This window comes from Cyrtonyx montezumae, unplaced genomic scaffold, assembly GCF_038088225.1.
Source record: "Cyrtonyx montezumae isolate F1298 unplaced genomic scaffold, pur_monq_1.0 scaffold_3, whole genome shotgun sequence".
In the NCBI taxonomy this organism is placed as follows: Eukaryota; Metazoa; Chordata; class Aves; order Galliformes; family Odontophoridae; genus Cyrtonyx; species Cyrtonyx montezumae.
Genome location: NW_027072034.1, coordinates 107,681,226 through 107,702,874, shown reverse-complemented (window position 1 = coordinate 107,702,874; position 21,649 = coordinate 107,681,226). Strand labels below are relative to the sequence as shown.

General features: G+C 38.7%; 1 protein-coding gene across 7 annotated transcripts in view; it reads left to right on the top strand.

Annotated features, from left to right (window-relative positions):
* Window positions 1-21,649, top strand: part of ANKS1B (ankyrin repeat and sterile alpha motif domain containing 1B) — a 197,915-nt gene that overhangs the window by 127,282 nt on the left and 48,984 nt on the right. For all 7 annotated transcript variants that reach the window (XM_065742741.1, XM_065742736.1, XM_065742740.1 and 4 more), the window contains one exon: window positions 17,471-17,578. In XM_065742741.1, the coding sequence (XP_065598813.1) occupies window positions 17,471-17,578 (108 nt within the window). The remainder of the gene's footprint in view (window positions 1-17,470; window positions 17,579-21,649) is intronic.

Genomic DNA, 21,649 nt, shown 5'->3' with positions numbered 1-21,649 from the left:
TTTTCATACCTGAGAGATTATAAATTCGTTTTTTCCTAAGTGAAAGTCAAAACCCGGTTCTGTGAAACACTGAAGACTTATTGAAGGGCAGCAAAGTGCTACATTCATTTTGTCTTAGAGAGCACAAGGTAAGAATTGTGAGATTTGGAAATAAAAGTTTCCCCTAAGTACAGGACGTACGTTGACTGCAAGTCTAAATTAGTGTCTGAAGGCTGTCTTTCTCACTTACATGTGATATTAAGAATTCTGCCATCACTCTTATCAGTAGGGGTGCTTCAGCTTGCCTTGGATTACCACATGTAGAATTGGAAATTCAGTTGTCCTTTATATTTTTAGACAATTAGAAGCTAGTCAGACTTAGGGGTTCTAATATCACAGAAAAAAAAATCGGAATGAGTGGGGTTTTTGTTTGTTTTTCCCCTTCACCTATGTGACAATTCCAAGTTTCTTCTGCAGTCATAGGATGTGCGCATTTTCTTCCTTGGTGGAAGCTGATATGGAAACATTTGTGGCTTTAAGAGGGAGATAGACTTCAGTTAGATTCATGATGAAATCACAGGAGTAAGAAACAATAGAAATCAGATCTGCTTGCTCTCTCCATAACTCTCTGTCATCTCTGAAATTAAAAAAAAAAAAAAAATCTCGCTATTTTATTTCATTTTTAGCCACAAACATAAGCAACTGTAAGATTGAATGTATTTGTAAGGTAGGACTGCTGAATAAGATAATGGTATTTTTACACAGTCAGCTTTCACTCCAGCACTCATTTTAACTGTGCCCATGCTTTTCAGTTCTGCAATGCAGTGTAATCCCTATTTTACTGGAATACAGCATGTCTAAGTGAGACACTGGCTTCATTGCAGTATTTCGCCATTGACATCAAGAAAAGCAGGATCTCGTGCTTGTTAACAATAGGAAATTTCTGAAAGAGACTTTTAAGTGGTGTTAGATCATTGCAGGCGGGTTTTATAAACATGTGGAAAGTATTCTAGACACTATTCTGTTCCTAACGTATGTAGACTTATAATATTAAAGTATGTTAATTTGATATTCAGTGTACAATTAGAAATTACAGCAAAATTCAAGCCAAGCAAAACATATATTAGCCTTTGGGTACAAGATGCCTTGGATACAGGTGTAAATCTGTCCAGAAAGTAAAGTCTTATGTGGGAACTAAGCACAGCTTCATTGGGGTATGTAACTTGTGCAGCCCCAGATTTCCAGCACTGTGGCACTTCTGGCAAACTGAGAAGGCTTGTGTGAGGGCACTGCTGCCCTGGACAAGTACGTCAGTTCACAAGCAAAGCCAAAAAAGAAAAAAAAAAAAAAAAGAAAAAGAAAAAACCTTTTTTATTCTGCTTGGAAGATTTGGTTGTTTAATATTGAAGTTAATGAAATGGCTGACCTATTGAATTATTTTCCTTACCATTTATTCAACTTCAAAATGCATGAAAAATTCAATACTACTAACAGCAAAAATGATTTAAATGTGTGTTCACTGAGTGCATAATAATCTGCAATGTACAGATAACTTTTCAGTTTGCTGCAGAGAGATTTAGCTGTGCAACTTTGGGCTAAGTTAAAGTAATGATGTACATTTTCCTGTTTAATTTTAGATCCTGTTTTTCAGTATATGGGTCAGCTCCTTAGCTCAGTCCTGCATTGGTCTTGTTGCAGTTTTCAAACTAGGCTCAGGTCTTAGTGTTTTCATTTCTTTAAAATGCTAAAGCTCAAATGAGATTTGTTTTCTTCCTAGAAATGCAGAAGTATCCAGCAGCAGTTACTGTCTTCTTGCAGTCTTGTGCAACAAAAGTTATGTTTACCCTCTGAAACTAATTATTGTTATTACCAGTGCTTCTACTGATAAATCTCTGCTGTTGTTTAACCTTTCAGGCATTACAGAGTTTTTAAAAAGACAGTTGCTTTCTTCCTGTCCTATTCATCTGTAAAGCTAAACAGGTTTTGCTATCATTCACTTGCCTGTATATCTTCTCTACCGATGTGTGGAAAATTTTAGGTTGCTTGTGTCCGCATTTTTGCTTGGGGGGGTGGGAGATAACCTGCCTTATCTCGAACTTGGTATATACCGCATGACCCTCTGTGAGCAAATCTGAATGAGCAGTTCTTCAGCTGAGCATCCCAGAGATAAAAGGCTCGGCTCCCTATTGACTCTGGCTTGGAGCAGTTTGATGCTAGTCAAATCCTGGCCTTGGTGGTTGGTTTTTTTTCAGATGTGGTTTGGTCTTCTGCAGCCGTGCAAGGGTTCTCTTGCACGTTTTTCCTTCTTGTTTTGTATTCACTTTTGAGTAGATTAATGGATTAAACACATCATGCATCTTTAAATAAAGGTGTGTGTGTTTAAATTTTACTTATGCATTTCCACATAGTTGCACGCCAAGTATTTAGAACCAACTCTGTGAATCATGCCAGCTCCAGGTTGCACTCCATTTTATGTGATAGAGCAGTATCTTCCCAAGGAGGGCAGCTTGCATCCTTTAGCCTAATTCACTGGGTAGTATTACGGAGGGACACCAGCCCAGCTCTTGCCCACAGAGCTCTCTGTATTTTGATTTATTTTACTACTCCTATATGGAAATCCCCCTTGCCCTCCATTATGGTTAATGCAGGCTTTCTTAACGTACATTTTCATACAGAATTGAAACGTGGCTGTAGTTGCGAGAATGAATATCGCTGCCCAAACAGAAGTCATATTCTGTAGATATATCACCTGGCCTTTAATTTTAACAGGTGATATGAAGTGGTGAGCTGCTAAGTAAATACTACATTTTCCCTTCTCTGGTTTTAAGCGTTACACATGGAAAAGAAAATTGGCTAGGGGAGGCTTTTGGCTTTTTAGTGTCTATTGAAAAATAATTTCATGCAGACACTCTTCCTTGTGCTTGTCAATTGTTTCATAGCTTTACACATATTTTAAATGAGATAGCTGGACTCTGCAGCTTTAGCATTTAAACGAAGCCAAATTAGTATTCTGTCAGCAAGCAGAAGGGGTTTTTATACTAGAAAGGTGTAGGAGGGAGATGGATAATGACGGGTGAAACTTGCTGATACAAACACATGCCATGTTTTCTAAAAAAAGAAAAATATATAAAATTTCGAACCACTGAAACTTGCACAGTGCTAAAGCTGACCCTTTTAACATGATTTTAACATATATATGTGGATTCCTCGAGGCTTACAAAATTGATTAGCAAAATAATAACATAAAGAAGTAGATTTTGATTTTTTCTAAGGTCTGGATTATTTTATTTTTTTTGGCATCATGACACTGTGATCATTTTGAATATAAACTACATGAAAATATACCCTCGTGAAGAGATTTTGTGAGATATTAAGTAACTAAAAATTGGTTGTGCATTTTAAAAAACTCTGCTGCAGAGCTGCACAAAACTCCTTATTAAATACATTCTTGAGTCGCCATTCTGCAAAATACTTCTTTCAGGAAAACATTTTCTCTGCATGGTTCATTTCAACAGAGCATTAAGCACTTGTGTTGTGCCTGGCAGTGCGCTGCCATCACGTGTTGCGGGGGCAAGGGGGGTTGGCTGTGGTGGTCGAAGGAGCACCCCTCTTGCAGAAGACATGCTGTACAGACTACAAAAGAATAGAACTGTATGTGGGTGTTTGTTCTCTTCGTTTCAGCAGTATCCTAGAGGTGCAAAATCAGGACAGAACCTGCTGAGGAATGAAGCAGTCTTGCTGCTGGCTGAACCGCTTGTGTGGCTACCCCATCAACGACATGTATAATAGAAATTAAACATACATTCAGAATGTTTATTTCATAGTTATTTCACTGCACAGAGAGAAGAGCAGATGCCTTTAAATCACATCTGATTTTACAGCTTCTCTTCATTTTTCCTTAGGCATGTTATCTGTTGGTCAGCAGTTTCTGCTTGTTCTTTTGCTGCCATTTCTCCCTATCACCTCCATAGTGGTCAGAGGGGGAAGGTGGCTGCAAATGCTTAAATTAAATTGCTGAGCTGAGCAGGTTGCACTGGGGAAATAAAAGGGGACCTGGAACAAACCTGCAAGGAGAAAAGGAGCTCAGGGTCTGCTGAACTGAAAATCTGATGCAAAGAGAGATAGGGAGAAGGGTGAGTGGCGAGAGAGAAGAAAGAGGAGTTAGCGAAGTAGAAAATAAGAAAGTTATTCGGAGCAAATAAAAAAAAATATACTGTGGTTTACCACACTTGTCTTGTAGATGTCACCTATTGGTATCCTTCAAATAGCTGCCATTTAATTTAATTGTTATATTTATATCCTAGATCTCATCCGATTGCTATAATGCCAATTTTCTGGTCTTCCTATTCTCCTCTGTTATTCAGCCTCTTCACATTTCTGGTATTCATTTTCTCATAGGTTCCCAATTCCCATTTTACCTTATTATCACAGGAGTCTATGTTGGTTGTCCCTGCAGTTAAGAAGTGTATTAATAAAAATTTTTGCATTTCAAGTTCTCAGCAGATAAATCTGCTTGTACAGTCACAGTTTGGTTCTGGCTGGTGCCTTCCCTCACCACCTTTTGGTTTATGGTTTGCACAGGGCACTTTGATATCACCAATCACCAACCATTGATGTGCAGGAATCCCAGGCCCCTTGAGCTGAATCAGCTCCGGGGTTGGGCTGGCTCTGTTGGCATCCAGAGGGTTCTGCTAGCAGAGACCCATTATCTGGGAGCAAGTTTGAAGCTTTCAGAGTGCTGGTAGATACACCGTGCTATCTGTTTTCCGAACGGAAATACGTATTTCATCTTCTGAAGTGCTAGTTTTTCATTGAAAATATTTTGTTAACTTTATGTACAGTTCCAAACCTTGAAGCAGCACAAGGAATCTTTAGAATTATCTCCAGACTGACTGTGCTGTGCTTTCCTGGAGAAACGTTGTGTTGTTGGTTCTGTTGCCTTGGCTGACAGAAAGACAAGTGCCTGGTGTCTCAGTGGGAATATTAGCACTTGGTAAATGGCTTGTGATGGGTATTAATTCAGAAAAGATCAGCTGTGCCTATCTCTGACCAAATTAAGGTAAAACACAGGAGTTCCTGAAAATTAAGAAATTGTCCCCAGCTGAGTAAGCCTGCGGTGTGCGATGCAGCAGTGTAACATAACATTACAAAAGCATGTTTAACCTTTTAGCTAAAGTATTTTTTCATTTCTACTACTAAAGTTGCAGTCATTTACTTTCAATTCTGTGTAGAAATTTGGTTTACTTGTGCTGTTGAGTCTCTGTAACACATTTATTTGAGAAGAAAATATGATCAAAAACAATGAATTGAAAATATTTTATGATTCAAAGGTTCATATTACTGCAGAAGCAAGTAATTTTAAATGTCAAGAGTCTTAAAGTGAGAAAATGTCTACAATTCTCTAGATCCACATTGTCACAAATACAGAAAAAAATTGGAAAAAAACAGCATTAAGAAGATGTATACATGTGTAGAAAAGTTTCTAAAACTGTATATAACTGACAGTGCCTACATTTAGACTTATTCGTTTGAAATGCCCCAAATTCTATAGTACATTGCTGAAATACATTTTACGTATAAATACATCTTGTTCTGGGCTATGTCCGGTTCTGAACTCCTCAGCTCAAAAGCTTCAGATCACAAGGAATTATCTAGAGAGAGTCCAGCGGAGGGCCATGGAGATGAAGAAGAGGAGGCTCAGGGGAGGCCATTTTGCTCTCAACAACTGCCTGAAGGGCGACTGTGGTGAGGTGGGGGGTTAGCCTTTTCTCCGTGGAACTAGCAATAAGACTAGAGGGAATGGCCTCAAGTTGCACCAGGGGAGATTCAGGTTGGATGTTAGGAAATACTTCTTCTCTCAGAGTGTGATCAAGTGCTGGAATGGGCTGCCCAGGGAGAGGTGATGGAGTCACCAACCCTGGAGGTGTTCAAGAAACATTGAGATGTTGTACTGAGGGACATGGTTCAGTGAGAAGTATTGGTGACAGATGGATGATTGACAGGTTGAAGCGGATGATCTTACAGGTCCTTTCAGAAGTTGGTGATTCTGTGATTCTTTGACAAAGATGAGGGGTCTGGAGCACCTCTTGTACAAAGAAAGGCTGAGATCTGGACCCTGTTCAGCTTGGTGAAGACAAAGCTGAGAGGAGATCTTAACAATGCTCATAAGTATCTAACAGGTGGAAGTCAAGTGGATGCAGCCAGGTTCTTTTCACCTGTGCCTGGAAACAGAACAAGGGGCAATGGGCATGAACTGCAACACAGGAGTTTCACACAAACATGAGGAAGAACTGCTTTACTGTGGATGCGACAGAGCACTAGAACCGGCTGCCCAGACAGGTTGTGGAGCCTCCTTCTCTGGAATGATTCAAGAGCCACCCAGATACCTGCCTATGTGACCTATTCCAGGGAACCTGCTTTAGCAGTGGGTTGAACTTGGTGATCCCTAGAGGTCCCTTCCTATCCCCATAATTCTATGATTAAAATGAATTAATTATTATATGATAAAAAGTTATATATAAGCAGATACATAATAGAACATAGCAAATACTTAAGCTATGTTGTCATCTAATTGTCCATAATAAGATTTGTATTCCTTTGCTTGTTATTCATACAAATCTACTCTTCTGATTCATCATTAATCATAGTTCATGTGGTGATTTAGTATGAAATGTTCATGACAGAATTTCTTATATTACAGTGAGTTAATAGGATCTGTACTGTTGTGCACATTTGTGACAAAATGATGTAGAAACATTTGCCTTCCCCATAGTTCTATGGATTGCTATACCTAATGCTATAAATTAATACATATAAAGAAATATATATATATAAACTAATGTATTTTCTTTCAGGTTTAAAATTTCATGCTCCAGCAAAATGAAAGGTCTGCAAATTTGTCCCAAACAAATGTGTATTTTCATGGTATCATTTCTGATCTGAAGGGTGGCCATTTAATGTTGTAGTAGCATTTGTAAAATAGGATTAAAATAGTGTGTGATCTTTATAATGCATAAATGAGCTGAATCAGTTATATAATAATTAATTGAAGAAATGTGAACGTGATTTATTTTCCAAGCATGGATCACATGAAAGAATGTAACAAGCTCTGAGTATACTACTGAGCAGCAGTACTGGGGGAATAATTTGGATAGGAGTAGAGCTGCTGGGTATTCAACTGAACATCAGTCAGCAACATAACACAGAAAAAGGACAGTGATATATGGGTGTTGTGCATATTAACAAGAAAAGCATGTATAAAATCTTGCTTCTTTTTTGTTGTTCCCTTTCTTTTTGGGAATAATGCCCAGTCAGGAGAGATTTAGAGGAGAGTGATATTCTTGGTAAAAAAGTTTTGTGAAATGGCATGTGTGTTATGATAAATAATGTGTCAAAAAAAAAAAAAAAGGAAGATGATTCTTCTCTCTCTTCTGTTTTATTTATTTTTAAAGTTAAAAAAACAACCTATGTATTTATACATACATATTTATTTTTATATATATATATTTGTACATACATGCTTTTTAGATGAGGGGAATAGGATTGTTGTCTTTTTTGTGTTTGTGTTCTTTAGCAATCATGGCTGTGTCTCAAGTGGAAAACTTGACCAGACACCTTGACCAGAACACCAATGTTTTCTTTCTAGAAAAAACAGGAGTGAGGGCATATGTAACTTCCTGCCAGCATGTGAGTGGATGTTATAAGGGAGATAATGATGAATTATTTTCATAAATCAGTGAGGACAGAACATGAGCTAGAGAAGAGACAACTTTGGTTAAATAGTAATGAAAACATAAATCAGGAATCAGAACAGTTAATCATCCAGTCCAGGATGTTATTTGCTATATTGCAATGTTTAGAGTTATGAAAATATATAATCTTGGGGAGACTCTTGACAACATTATGAGTGTTCTGGGAATCGTGACTTACTGTAACACAGGGTGGCTGTCCTGCCAGTTAGCTGTGTTGCACAGGGCCACGAAGTCATTTTGCTTTCTTGAAGATCCAAGAAATCTGTTCTTGTAATTCTCTATGCAAATTCAGGATGGTTTGTTTTACGCTACTGGTGGGAGAAGCGGAGAATGAACTCCTCCTTGGCACCACCTTTCCTTCTTTTGATTGCATGAGTTGGGTGGGCCTAAGACAAAGAATGAAGAAAGCAAAGTCTGAGCTTTACAGATGAGGCTTATTCTGCTTTTTATACTCCCTGTGAAGAGAATTTTTCCTTTTCAGGAACTTTTGCTAAGGATGGAAAAAGAAAAGAAAAGAAAGGAGCAGAGGTGAAGTAAACATGCTGCACAACCTGGTTGTAGCAGTTTCACACAGCCCTTCTCACTGAGAAAATTCAAATGGAATTTAAAGCAAGAAAGGCTCCCTTGGCAATCCACTCACTTATGGTTTGTGACAGAGTGCTTCATTAATAATGTAGCTGCCGAAACTGGTGGAATCCTAAAAGACATATACATACATTCTTTTTAATTTAAGAAGTAACTTCAAGGAAAACAAGTACAAGATGACCAAATCTCTGTTGCTTTTTGTTGTTGTATAAAGTTAAGCTCTTTATTTTCAACTGCAGTGAAGAATTGGCTCTTTTCAGAGAGCTCTTCAGTTCAATTTGCCCACTTGCTTTGTTCTGATTTAGTTATGTACAAAAATTTTTTTCCTTAAGTCAGACTAATGTTGAATGTTTAATGAAGGAATTCAGATAAGAAGATGTGCATGATCTGAACAGCCTTGCTGTTTTAATTTAAATCAAATCATGCAGACAGTAATCTTTTATGCTGAAATTTCTTCTATCTCGGAGAGTCACAAGGGAAGAATATACCTGAGCTATTGACAGCTGAATATTTTTGCCACTTTATTTGTATCCTTTTGTAACCCCACTTTTTGATGGTGTGCCTTCCTGCTCTTACCTCAAGGCATGAAAGGAAAAGATATTTTGAGAAATGCTTGCACTGTCCCCTTGCTGCCCCTGGTGGAGCTAATCCAGCCATCCCGCTGAGCTCATAGAGCCTGTTCTCTCCCACCCACGGTGCTTCCTCCTCACAGATTAAGAGTCAAAGTACAGCGTGGTGCCAGTTCTGCCTGTGATGTAGGATTCTGGTCTGCTATGGTGGCCATTGCCTTTTTTTAAGATAGTAATAGTGTTGCTACAGTTACGATAGCATAAAGAATATAAACGAAGCAAGATCTAAGAGAAAACTACTATATAATTTTTTAAAAGCCATAAAATATTGCTGGGAAATGAACAAGATTTGGGGTTCAGACTTTGGCAGGCAGCATCGCAATCCAGACCAAACTTAGGTGAGACAAAGCTGCTCTTATTTTAATTACACTAATTGGATTGACTATCTGAAGGAGTAGAGTATTACAGCTACAATTGAGTTGAGCTGGTTGCATTTACATTTGTAGCTTTGTTCAGCTGGCACTGAGACTGAGGTTGATGAAATTCAAGGGTTGGAGTGAAGCCTAAGAGGAATGTTGCTACTATTTATTTAAAGCCAAGATTATCTTTCAGAATCTGTAATAATTGTTTTAATGAGTTTATGCAAAGTCTGCAAACCAGGGTAGTATAAGACAACTTGAAAAACAGCTTGATGAAGGGTGGTTGGTTTTTTTTAATGATTGTTATAGAAAGTCTGTATGTCATGCCATTATTATTATTAGGTTAAAATTATATCATTATTATTAGGTTATAGATCTCGCAAAGTTTATTCTTTTAGGGTCTGTCCTGAAAAGAAGTGAAATCAATGGTCAGGTAGCTGTTGCTCCAGAACTGATAGAGCAGTAATCGAGGCCCTCTTTACCTCACATCTTATCTTTAGCTGCATATTTCCTGTGAGGTAATGAAATGGTGAAGATCTTGATGGAGGAGACATCTCTGCATAACATAATACACCATATTCAGAACTGTGTCAACAGCGCCTATCCTAGTACATGACAAAATGTGTTTTATTTCACCCAGCATACCAAATGCTGTCATAGAAAACTGTACAGCCGAGGCTAAACAGCCACCCTGCAGAAAAGTGGATCTGAACTGATCACTGATAAGACAGAAACAGTTAGGAGCAGAAAAATATTTTTCATGAAGTGGCTACCTTGTCTGTGACTGGTTTGCTCCAGCCCTCAGGGGGAAAATGACAGACTCCTCTGACAGTCTATAAGACTAAACATGGTAACTGCTGAATGCTGAAAAGAATAGGCTCAGTGACCATGGTTTCTGTTAAAACATGGCTGCAGGGTTCTTTCTGTGCTGCTAGCTGCCCTCGTCTTGCAGGTGGATCGTTGCAAGTGAAGGTGTGATTTCACTGTCTCAGGTCTGATATGCAGCACTGTAAGTGCAACATTTCTACCTTGTTCCTTTTCCCTCATCCTTCATTGCCGTGTGAGCTGCTCTGTGTAAGGTTAGAAACCAGGTAAGGAGCTGGCTTTACACAGGGCTGCTCCCAGCCCACATCCCAGCTCTGGTACAGCCAGACAGGATCTCTGGGGTATGATTCTGGGAGCTCACCCCACTCCTACTCCCTCTCATCCATCTTCTGCAGATCTGTCTTTTCAGATAGCATCTCTGTGTAGTTTTACAGAGACTTGGAGGACCCATCGTCTGTACTCTGGTGGTATATTTGGGTTGGTTGTGTCCTCGCAATCGTGCTTTTTACAAAAGTGCTGACATTGCCAGTGATGGGTCTTGTATCAGAGGTTATGAAGTCTTTTTTTATGTTACATATGTAATGTTCTAGGGAAAAAGCAGTTTTAGGCTGGTATGTGATGATCTGTCAAATCATTCAATGGCAAAAATCAGCTTCAAACTGGCTATTCGCTGGTGGAGCCCATGCTTTTAATGTAAATGTTTAACTAGATGGAAAAAAATAATTTTACTAAATTGAAAACACCTTCATACAATAATAATTAGTTTATGAGCATACAACAATAATATATTTAACACCATCTTAGGTTTTTCATTGTTTTTATTGCCATTTTTATCAGTATACACTTGTATGATATAGAAATAAAATATTTTCGATTCTAATGTGTAGATATCTGTATTTCTGATACTGTTCTGATATTACATACCTTTTAATGACAGCATTTGTTACAACTGTGAACAAGAATAATCTGCAATTTTATTACAAGTAGCAAATGCCCTTTTACTTTCTTATGTCATGAAAGCAGTGTTCATTACTTTAAATTATTAGAGAGCTTAAGTGCATAAAAACAATAAACTTTTTATTTAGCAGATAAATATCCCATTCTTTATAAGGACTTGATTTTCTTCCTATGTATTTTTTCCTTTTGCTTGGAATGAAGTCCACAATGAAAATGAACCAAGATCAGAAAAATGATCAATTTTACAATTGATGAATTTTCTGTGGAGATTTGTGTTTTATCTCCAGCTTCTCCTTATGCAAGCTATATTACAGCCTTGTGTACAGGTTAATGTGCTTGGCTGATAACTTCATATTAAAAGCAGGTAAATAAATGATTAGCTCATTATGAAATGTGTTGTAGTATGAGTAACTTTAGTTATAATTTATCCACTCTGTAAGTAATCCTGGCAAATGCAATAGGATAACATATTGGTGTTGCAATTGCTCTCTCCTCTTTCTGTTGGATTAAGATTGAGGACCCTGGGAATAATGCTCCTGGTGTCCATGACCACACATTTTTAAAACCTGATCTGGACCAGTAACTAGGGCTGTCATTAGCACAGAAGTGGAAATGCAAATCACTGCTTTAGGGAGCAGTCTAAGAAGTCTGTCCTCTAGAACTCCATTTGGGAATTTATTCCATGTTTCAAACTGTCCAGTAATTTTTCCACTTACTGTCTGTGAAAATAGAAAGAATGCATTTCACTTTATGTACAGGTCTGCTTAGCATGAAGAGTATTTCCAGTCTTGTCTCTTAGAACAGGTAATCATTATTATGACGGTCTGTGTCTTTATATGTGCAATAGTCTTTGAGGATTTCTGAGCTTTATGTATTAATATAAAAAAAAAAGTGTTGTATTTGTTCTTAAATCTCAGGCTTCCAAACCATTAGATTTTGATATTTTTAAAGGCCATGGATTTAACTTCTTTATCATTTATATATATATATATGCTTTAAAATGATCATTCAGAGACACATCCTTGTGAGGTAAAAAGACCAGATCTTATTATTTGCCAGTCTAGTTTCGTTGTGTTTTCTTGATTTTTATTAATTAAAAATTAAACTAACATATTTCCAGTGAAGTATTAAGAGTTACTGATTACAAGCACAGCATCTTTTTTTTTTTAATTACTTATTTTGAAACTGTAATGCAACCAAAAGTATAAGCACTCGATATATTCAGACAGCAGATTCTTAGTCTAATGAGAATTCTGAAAGCAAGTTGATGACAGAGATGTCTTGTCCAGTGAAATGAGGTCAGAAATTCCAGTGACCTCCACAGCATGGAAGACTATCCTGAGCACTTCTGCAAAAAATGGTAAATATTTACACCCCTAAATCTGTGGTGGGATGGCAGTGACTGTACTCCGATGCAGCACTGCTAATCTGGCAGCTAGTGACAGACAGCAGCTCCGATGGGAAAAAGAACCTGTGATTCAAAATAACATTTTTACTTGAGAAGGCTCTTGGCCTTTGGCTTCTCAGAATCATTAAACTGCAAATCTGCAGCTCAATTATATATTTTAGGGGAAGAAAAACAAAGCAACATCAGTTCTTCATGATCAATGTATAGAAACAGAACTTATTAGGCAACCATCTGTCTCTGTGAAATGCTATCACCAAGACAACTGACATCTGCTTCCTGTTGGGTGATTAATTCAGGGAGATAATGAGACATACTTCATATCATTATGTTATGAAATCATAAGTCTCTTGCAAGTCTCGTCATATACATAAAACATGATTGCTTGCATTGTGGTTGCGTAAATAAGTGATGTGGGCAGAGCTGCAGCCCATCCCTGATTGTGAGGTGCCCATGAGCGTCCATCACACCTTGAACTTGTGCTTTGCTGCATGTTTGGGGTACCACGGAAGAGACCCTACACTGTTTAAGCAGAAATGAATGAGGGTTTGTGATAAAATGGGGTAATGGGTTTGTGACTGAAAAATATTGGCAATTGTTGGATGAGAATCAGCGTGACAAGGATCCGATATCAACTACGTGAAAAACACAGCCGAAGTTTAGTACTCAGGCAGCACTTGGCTGTGTCTGTTGCTGATAAACGACCACCATTCAATATCACAGCTGTCTGGTGTAGCTTTTACTTTCTGCCAGCATGTTGCGTGTTCCTATGAGGAAGGAAGGGAATGAGAGGGGTGCAAAGCTTGCCTCTTTCCTCAGTGCTCGGTCACTTTGGGCCCGGGCCCAATCCCACAGGGCCTCACCCTCATGGAGCAGGTCAACAAGCCCACTCCGTACATGGTACATGGTACATGGGGCTCCTGTGCCTCCTGCATCCCACAGCAGCTGGAGCTCATCAGAAGCAGTTGGGCATGGGGTCATGTATCAGCTCTGCAGTATAGGAGCAGCAGTCATTTTTTATGAAAGTTTAACAGCACAGACAAATTTATCTTTCCAATTATGCCATTATTACACCACAGTGTTTTGATCAGTGTGTGTTGGGCTTTTCATGTGGTTGGGTTTTTTGGGAGGGTATTTTTGGGGTGGTGGTGATGAACTGTTGTCAGAGACATCAGTTGTGTGAGTAGAACTTGTCAAATTTTGCACAAGTGACATCCACATACTGAGTTTGATATAGTAAACGCATTTTATCCATTTTTGAGCTTTCAGTTACACCAAGTATGGTGATAAGTGAGCTGTGCTGGGTGGTTGAGGGCAGCTTTATGGGTATTCTGGGCACTGCCACAGGTTAGAATCATTGCTTGGCATGACATTGTGGCAGAAGAGTGATAATCAACACATTCTTGGCCCACATTTCCAGAGTGATCTGGAGTTTTGTCCAGTGTGATCAGCAGGACATCAGCTTAATGAAACCGAATTTAACTAACGTTTTGTACTGTCTACTTGCTGAAGACCATACCTTCTTATTTTGTCCATTTTTTCTTCTTAGTCCTAAAAGTTAAGGTTGTTTCCTTATTAGGTGAAGCTTGAATTCTGAAGTGTCTGGTGCTGCTACTTGAGAATTAGCAATACTGTTCTGATCACTCTCTACTTTTCAACTGTGTAGGCATCTACTTGTCTCTGATTGAAACTGTCCAGATGCTTGCTCTACTGCCATCCTAATACACTGATGCCATCCATTCTGCCCCGTGTAGGAAGTTTTTACGTTACTCAAAAAGAAAGGGTATTGATGTCTTGCATTTCAGTAATCCTTATAATGCCAGTTAAATAGAAAAAGAAAAAAAAAAAGAATTATGAGGATGCATTATTCATTCCCATTATTCCATGAGAATATGAGGCAGAAGATTGTTGCAAAAATAATGCTCCGTTTTAGATGCTTTAACTTGTTAATTCCAGCATCTGCACATATGCAGCCACCAGGGAGTTATTGGGCTACATGTGTTTGTTTTGCAAAACATCTGTCATCTAAGTCAGACATCTAAATGTGAAGTGTTGTATTGGTTACATTTGTGGATTTCTTGCATTTTCCTAGCGGAATTTCATTTTGTATACTAATCACTGGAGAATATGGGAATAAAAATTGGATTACATTTGTGTGCATGTGTAATTGCTTTGGACAAATTATTTGCACTGTCCTCCTTTAACTACGTTATGGCATCAAGTATAAACAAAAGCCTGAGATGGAGCTGCATTATTTTTGTCTCAGGTGTCATGCTGTTGGTGTGGAAACAGACATGTTATCTACATGGTGGTTTTTTTTGTCGCAGTAAGGAAACACAGGCTGTGCAGGGTTGAGTTGCACTCACAGTTTCATGATGTCTTCTAGTTGATTACTGCAACCACACTGCAAGACTCTTTCGATGTCATGTATAAAGTAGGCTACAGTCCATTAGAATGTTTTATTGCACAGCACTTAAGTGCACTGTATTGGTTTCACTGTTGCATGTTGTGTAGCTGTATAGAGGATATCCATGGGCAAGTAACTTGTGTGCTAAATACATGCTAGACTTCTAATGGTGTTCTGATAAAAAAACATTAAGATGTTCCTAGGATATTGCTTGAGGCAACTTTGCCATTGCACACCATGGCCTATATTTGTGGTATTTGACATTTTTTGATAAATCCTGTCAAGGATAATCCATCACAGAACAAGTTTTCAGAGTTTCAGGGTGTTTGTTAAGTCTCATAACTCAAATATAGAAGTGCCTTAGAAAACAATATTTTATTTTGCTAAGTTGAGAAATAGGAAGACTTCATTTCTAGAAGAAAATGAGTGCCTTCAGATAACAGTACGTAATCCAGCTGTGTAAGTAGATCTGCTGGCTGAGGATAACATTCGTGTAGGTTTCATCTTTAATTCCCTACCACTTCAGATTTGGAGCAACTATCATTTTCGTGGAAAAAAAAAAAAGTGAAATAAACTTCCCATGTTCGTGGAGTTTAACGATTTGTATTGTTTAGAAATTGGGCATGCTTTTTGAAATAATGTAACCATGTGAACCCCCCTGTCTTCTATATGGAAGTCTCGAAAGTCCCCCAAGCCTGGTGTCCTCTCCTTTCCTGTTCAGCAGCTGCATGAAGTCATGGGGAATTGCTTTGTGTGGATCCTTTTGCCTGGTTTGATATGGCTAATAAGGCATTCAAAGCACTGAGGACCTCAGAATGACCCAAGAATTGTAGATTGACTTAAAAATCTCTGGATAGATTCTCTTGATGATAGGGAAATCATTATGAAAGAAATGAGTTCAGTGGACTGCATTACCTGAGTACAGCTTAAAGCAGCTGTAGTTCATTCACGTGTTTCATACAGTTAAATACCGAGATAAACTGTGCACCCTTCTGTTTAACATTCAGTGTAAACTGAATGCATAACTAAGTCTCCTGCATGCCTCTGGCATTTCTGTGTGTGCTCTCCTATCTCAGCCTTACAAAAGCTTTTGCATATGTAGGCCAGCACAAGGGAGAGTGAGAGGCTGGTTGGGACTCTGCAGCTTGGGTCTGATACTGAACTGCAAGGTCTCAACCACCCTTATCAGCTGCCTCCCACATTGTAGCCCACTACTTTATGGGTTCAGGCAGAGAGGATATAGTGGTATCGGCACAACAAAAGAGCGAATGTGTGAATGAATTCCCTCACCTGTGGATAGGAGGTCACCCCCAGAATGAGGACTGTGTTGCTGTACCATAACCTGAGATTCTGGATCCAGGAGATGCCTTTCCAGAGCTGCTGGGCTTTCTTTTTTGTTGTTTGTTTTGTTTTATTTTTTCATGAACAGTATTCTTAGTGGTACTGCTTGAACTGAGGTAACTGTTCACTTAAGAGTAGTGTTTTCAGGGTTTTCTGGGGACTATTGCTTTTTTGAGTGAGAAATTCCTCTCTACTGAAGGCTGTTGACACACTGTGCTCCTAAAAATAGTGGGAAGCACTGTCTTCTGGGAGTGAATGGAGGCAGCTCTGGTGTATGAAGCCATATGCAGTTTGGAGTTATGCGAGGATCTGCTGTTTGAGAGCAAAGGCTTGCTTTTACAGTCATGGCTGCTTTATGCTTTGGAGCAATTGCCGCCATTAAAGAGTGTCATCAAAATACATTGGCTTTTTTTGCCAGTAATAGTTAAGCTTCCAACTTTCTGCTTCTTCTCTTTCTCTTTTCCTGCAAAAGGTGGTTTTGTACATGGTAGAGACAAGGAGGTGTATAGGTAGGCAGTAATTGCATTGAATTTGAAACACTTTTTCAGTAGTGTTCTTGGAGTTCAGACAACCAGAAGAAATTAGAACCTGCCCACGGATGGTCATGTTTGTGTGCAACAGATATTTTCCATTGCATCTGATAGAAGTAGTAGAGCACCAGGACAAGTTCTGGGAGAAAATATCTGTCCCTTTTTTCTTACGTGAGGATGATTCTAAAGGATAAATGCAAACTGTGCATGTCGTTCAAAGACTAGCCACAAAAAGGATAATGAATAGGCTTAAGACTAATGTTATATGGTTATTGTGCAGTTCCTTTTCCCTCTTGTTACAGTCTCTAAGCATCTGTTGGCTGTGCCTCCCTTTCTGGTCTCTAACATCAGCAACCTTCCATACATGTGAATACCTATAATTCTTTCAATTTTTGACTCTGTCTCTGTGTTTCCAATCACCTCCTTCTCTTGCCTTGAATTTTTGGTCTTCCTCAGCTGCCTTCTCTTCCTGTTTCATTCTTATTTCCTCCTTACTCATCTGAGATTATTTTTCATTTCACACATCCATACCTGCTTTTGTTTCTGTGCCTTCTGTCTGCCTCTTTCAAGCTCTGTCAGCTTAACCTGTGTAGTGAACTAATTGTTAAAGTGCTTACAGAGAAAATGGCTTCACTGTGAATAGTTCTTTATTTAATGACTGCAATGTGTTCTTTTTAATTGGATATTTTGTCACTTTTCCAGGTCTTAAAAATTAGCTTGATTGGTCATCGGAAGCGTGTTCTGGCATCGCTGGGAGACCGGCTGCACGAAGATCCTCCTCAGAAGCCACCTCGTTCGATAACCCTCAGGGTAGGTCCCCAAGAGCATTTGTTTACATTTCTTGAGAAGTCAGAATATATTTCCTATATCCACATGAAATCGGCTTCCACTTTGAGTGGAGTTCAGCTTATCTCTCTTCATCAGTTTACAATGTAGATGTCCTTGGCCAAGCTGCTCATCCACACCTGCCCTTATAGATACTGCAGAGAACTTGATATTTTCTCTGGATGATTCATCTGACCTGGTTCAGGTGTCTGCCTTAGGATGAGGCAGTGCCTTAGAATTGCCAGTTTATCCTCTCAGCTCAAAAAGCCAACTCAGGAGCAGGTATCTACAAGCTGCACGTCTACATCTGCCCATAGGAATCCCAGCCCAACTGATCTGTACTGCAGAAAGAGAATTACCTTTCTCCTTCCACATCTTGAAAACACCTTGACTTACTTTTCGGATGTCCTTTCTTTAGAGAGAGCCTCTTGGAATTGTTGAGATGCAAATGCCCTCAAGGTGTTACTGTGTATCAGAAGTTTATTTACATTTTTGTTTTTCATTTGTATTCCCTCCTTCAGAAGCCCTTCTTGCAGTGTTCCTGGGTTTTATTCACACTTGCCCCATTTTAATCTGCTATTACACCAAATTCTCAGTTTCTTTGGCCCAACATCTTAGCTCACTTGCTGTCTTTTACCATTGCTGAGGTGTGGTCTGACCCATTCCTACTGTGAGCTCTCCAGGGGAGTTCATATTCATCTACGCATTTTTTTATGAAGATATTTTAGGTCACATCTTTTGCATTTGATTGGATTTGATTATTTTCATGAGGCTGCTTTTCTGACTGGAATCTCATTTGGGTCTAAATGTCCAAATGTCAGAGTGTGGCCTCTGCTCCCAAGACAAATTTCCTGGTGTAAAAAGAAATAGAGAAAGACAGAATGAGGGCTTTTTTTCACATACACTCTGATTTCTGTGACCAGTCTGTTTTCACCCTGCTTATTCTCAAATGCCACATATAGACGTCTTAAATTCCTTCCTCCCTAATTCAACCTATTCCTAATGCCATCTAAAAAAAAAAAAAAAAAAAAGTCAAAATCCATGGTGTCCTGCTCTGAGGCACATTACACAAATGTGTAGATATTTTTCTTGTATCTTGTGTCGGTTGTATTATGTGAATAATTTCCTGATGCATGGCAGGTGTTAAAACACTACAAGGAAAGAGAAATCATGGGCCACCATTTGAAAGTCACACATTTTTGCTCAGTGCTATCAGAGCCTTGGACTGGGGAATTAGTTTCTCTTCAGCATGTAAGAATGTTTCTGCAGCCTATGTTACTGATTAGAATTGTATACTCTCAATTAATAGTGAAGATTAAAGTGGATGTCCTCCATCTGTAGTTAAAATGATGAAAGTAGTTTGCTGCTCCTCAGCCAGAGCTACTGATGCGGGCTAGTGCTAAATGTCATTCAGCATTTTGTGGTATTGGAGTCTTCACAGAGAATCCTAAAGGAAAGGACATGAGTCTCCCACCATCTTCAGCTATACCATTTCATCCAAGGTCACCAAGGAGATAATATTTAATCTGTAGCTTGTAATAATTGTAGCTTGAAACTTGGTTTAAATAAAACATCTGCTACTATTAGAAGATTGATTTATATCTAATAGAGAAGATTGTTCCTCGTTTAAAGAGTATATCTTTAAGGTCCCAAGGTCAACCTAAGCACTGCTAGCACTTCATCTTTCTTGACTCCTTTTCTGTTAGTGCTGAAGATATTTCAAAGGAAAAAATGATGTTAAATATTGAGAAAAGGAACAAGTAGAGAAATTTCCATGGAATGTATTATTCCCACAATAGTAAGGAAACATTATTTTTATTTCAGTCTTATGCTCAAAAGTTAGAAAATGCTGCATCTTGGGTTACCTGTGCAGTCTTGGTGCATTACAATGCAATCTTTAAGTACAAAACCACTTCATCTGTTATTCATGGAACCCCATCCTCACCTGTTGGCATTGGAAGTTAAATTAAAGGGTTGTCAATTGAGATTGATGACGTGAAGAAGCATTACAATAGTAATAGTTATTCAACACAAAAAATGAATCCACTGGAGAGAAATCGTATTTCTAGGAAGTGGTTAGACATGGCTAGGTGGCCAAGGGAAGGATCTCTTAATAGATTACTTCCAACCCTGGACTGCATGGTTCCAGCTTGTGGACTGAGAGGAGGGGACGAAGCAGATTTCAGTAGTAGAATGTATTATCAGGCATCCCTGCATTCACAGCAGGGTGAAAATGTGGTAATGAATACATGGTCACTGTCAATAGTGCCATACTGAATATGTTATAGCATGGTGCCCAGCCATCCCCAACCAATCTGCAAATTCGTGAAGGAAATGATAAAGTAAGTATGGAGTGAGAGTGAGGAATGAAGGAAGGATGAGAAATGGTATCATGATTAAAGGAATAACTGTAGCTATGAGAATACAAATTCACACCTGCTTTTGCCACAAAGCCCTGGGATCGTTCTTGGTGAATTATTTAGATAATTGCCTCATAAACAGCCACTAATTGTATGCTACAGACATTCTGTATATTTGACTGTAGTCTAGAGTCTGGTTTATATGAGTATGGAGCACACAGTATTGCAAATTAGATCAATGGGAGCAGAGTTTTGAATACAATCAGTTGGAAAATCAGGCCACAGATACTGTAATTGGGCATCCAAAGTGGCTGATACTTATTAGCCTTTGTCTGTGTGTCTCAGCTCCCTCATGCTAAAGTGGTGATTATAAAAATGCCAGAAATCACAAGATATGGTGAAAATAAATTGATTGAAGTTTGTAAAGCGCTCACAAGTACCATGAAGGCAGCAATATAAACCATTCTATCTTCAGAGCAGGATCTGAATAGAATTTAGAGAAGAGGTTTGCGGCTGTGATATGAGGTGAGAATAAAATACTGACTGCACAATAACTAATGATAACACAGTGTTGAGTATATGACAACATGCTGCACAGTCAAGGATCCATCTGTGCTGAGAAAATAGCAAGGAATCATACAGTTACATACTCTACCATAATGCAGAGGCACCATTATTCCTTTATTTCATGCCTTTGTAATTCTTTCCCATGTTGCCTTCCTAGCAATCTTCCAATATTGATTTTTGAGTGAACTTCCTCTTTATATGCAGTTTGATGAAATATGAAAAACTTGATTAGAGCTGGAATCTTGATATCCACTGCAATCACCTGTCACTTAGATCCACCAGTGGCCATGTCAATCGATTGGTGCTGGCAGTGTGTGAATCATGATCAGGGTAAGAAAGATTTCATGCCTGGCTGGAAGGGCGGGTGGCAGCCATTAGAAAGAAGTGATTTGGTGCACCTGTCCTCTGTTTTCGGTGAAGGGTAGCATAGGTCGTGTTGGTGACAGGCCTGTAGAAGATCTGGGAACAGGCTTTGGGGATGGCACCTCACCAACCCTTCTGAAAGTGTGCAGGCTGCAGCTTTTCAGAAGCTTTTAACTGGGCCAAATGTAGGTGGATTTGCATGAAGGAGGGAAAAAAGTCTATTCCTGAGAGGAAAATACTCCTTTCTTTGCCATGGGAAATGTCAAGTACTTGTCTCAGATCACAGGCATGCTAGAGAAATAAAAAAATTAAAGTTCTCAGTGAATTAAAAGTTGCTGAACAACTGTACATCCCTGATTTTATTCAGACAGTGTGGAAAATACTAATCTGTTATTGTAATGGCAAGGAGCAATGCTACATAGACTGCTACAGTTCAAATATTAACATCAGATATTACCATCATTTGAACATGTAAAGAGGTTGCAACTTTCCTTTCCATTTGGAAGAGATTACAACTCTCTGCTTTCTTCAGCTGTATCTTGTTTCTTATCAGCATGAAGTAAAGTACCTAAATGCTTTTCAGAATTAGGTTTGGTTCAATGTAACCATGCATGAAATACCACATTAATTCTTTCTTTAAATAAAAAGGCAGGGGTTTTTTTGTTTGTTTTTTGGTTTTTTTACCTTCCATGCACACTGGAGCAGGTCTCTGCTGCTTCTCACTGTGTAATATTTTCAGGTCCCTTCTTGTTTTTCTGAAATAAAA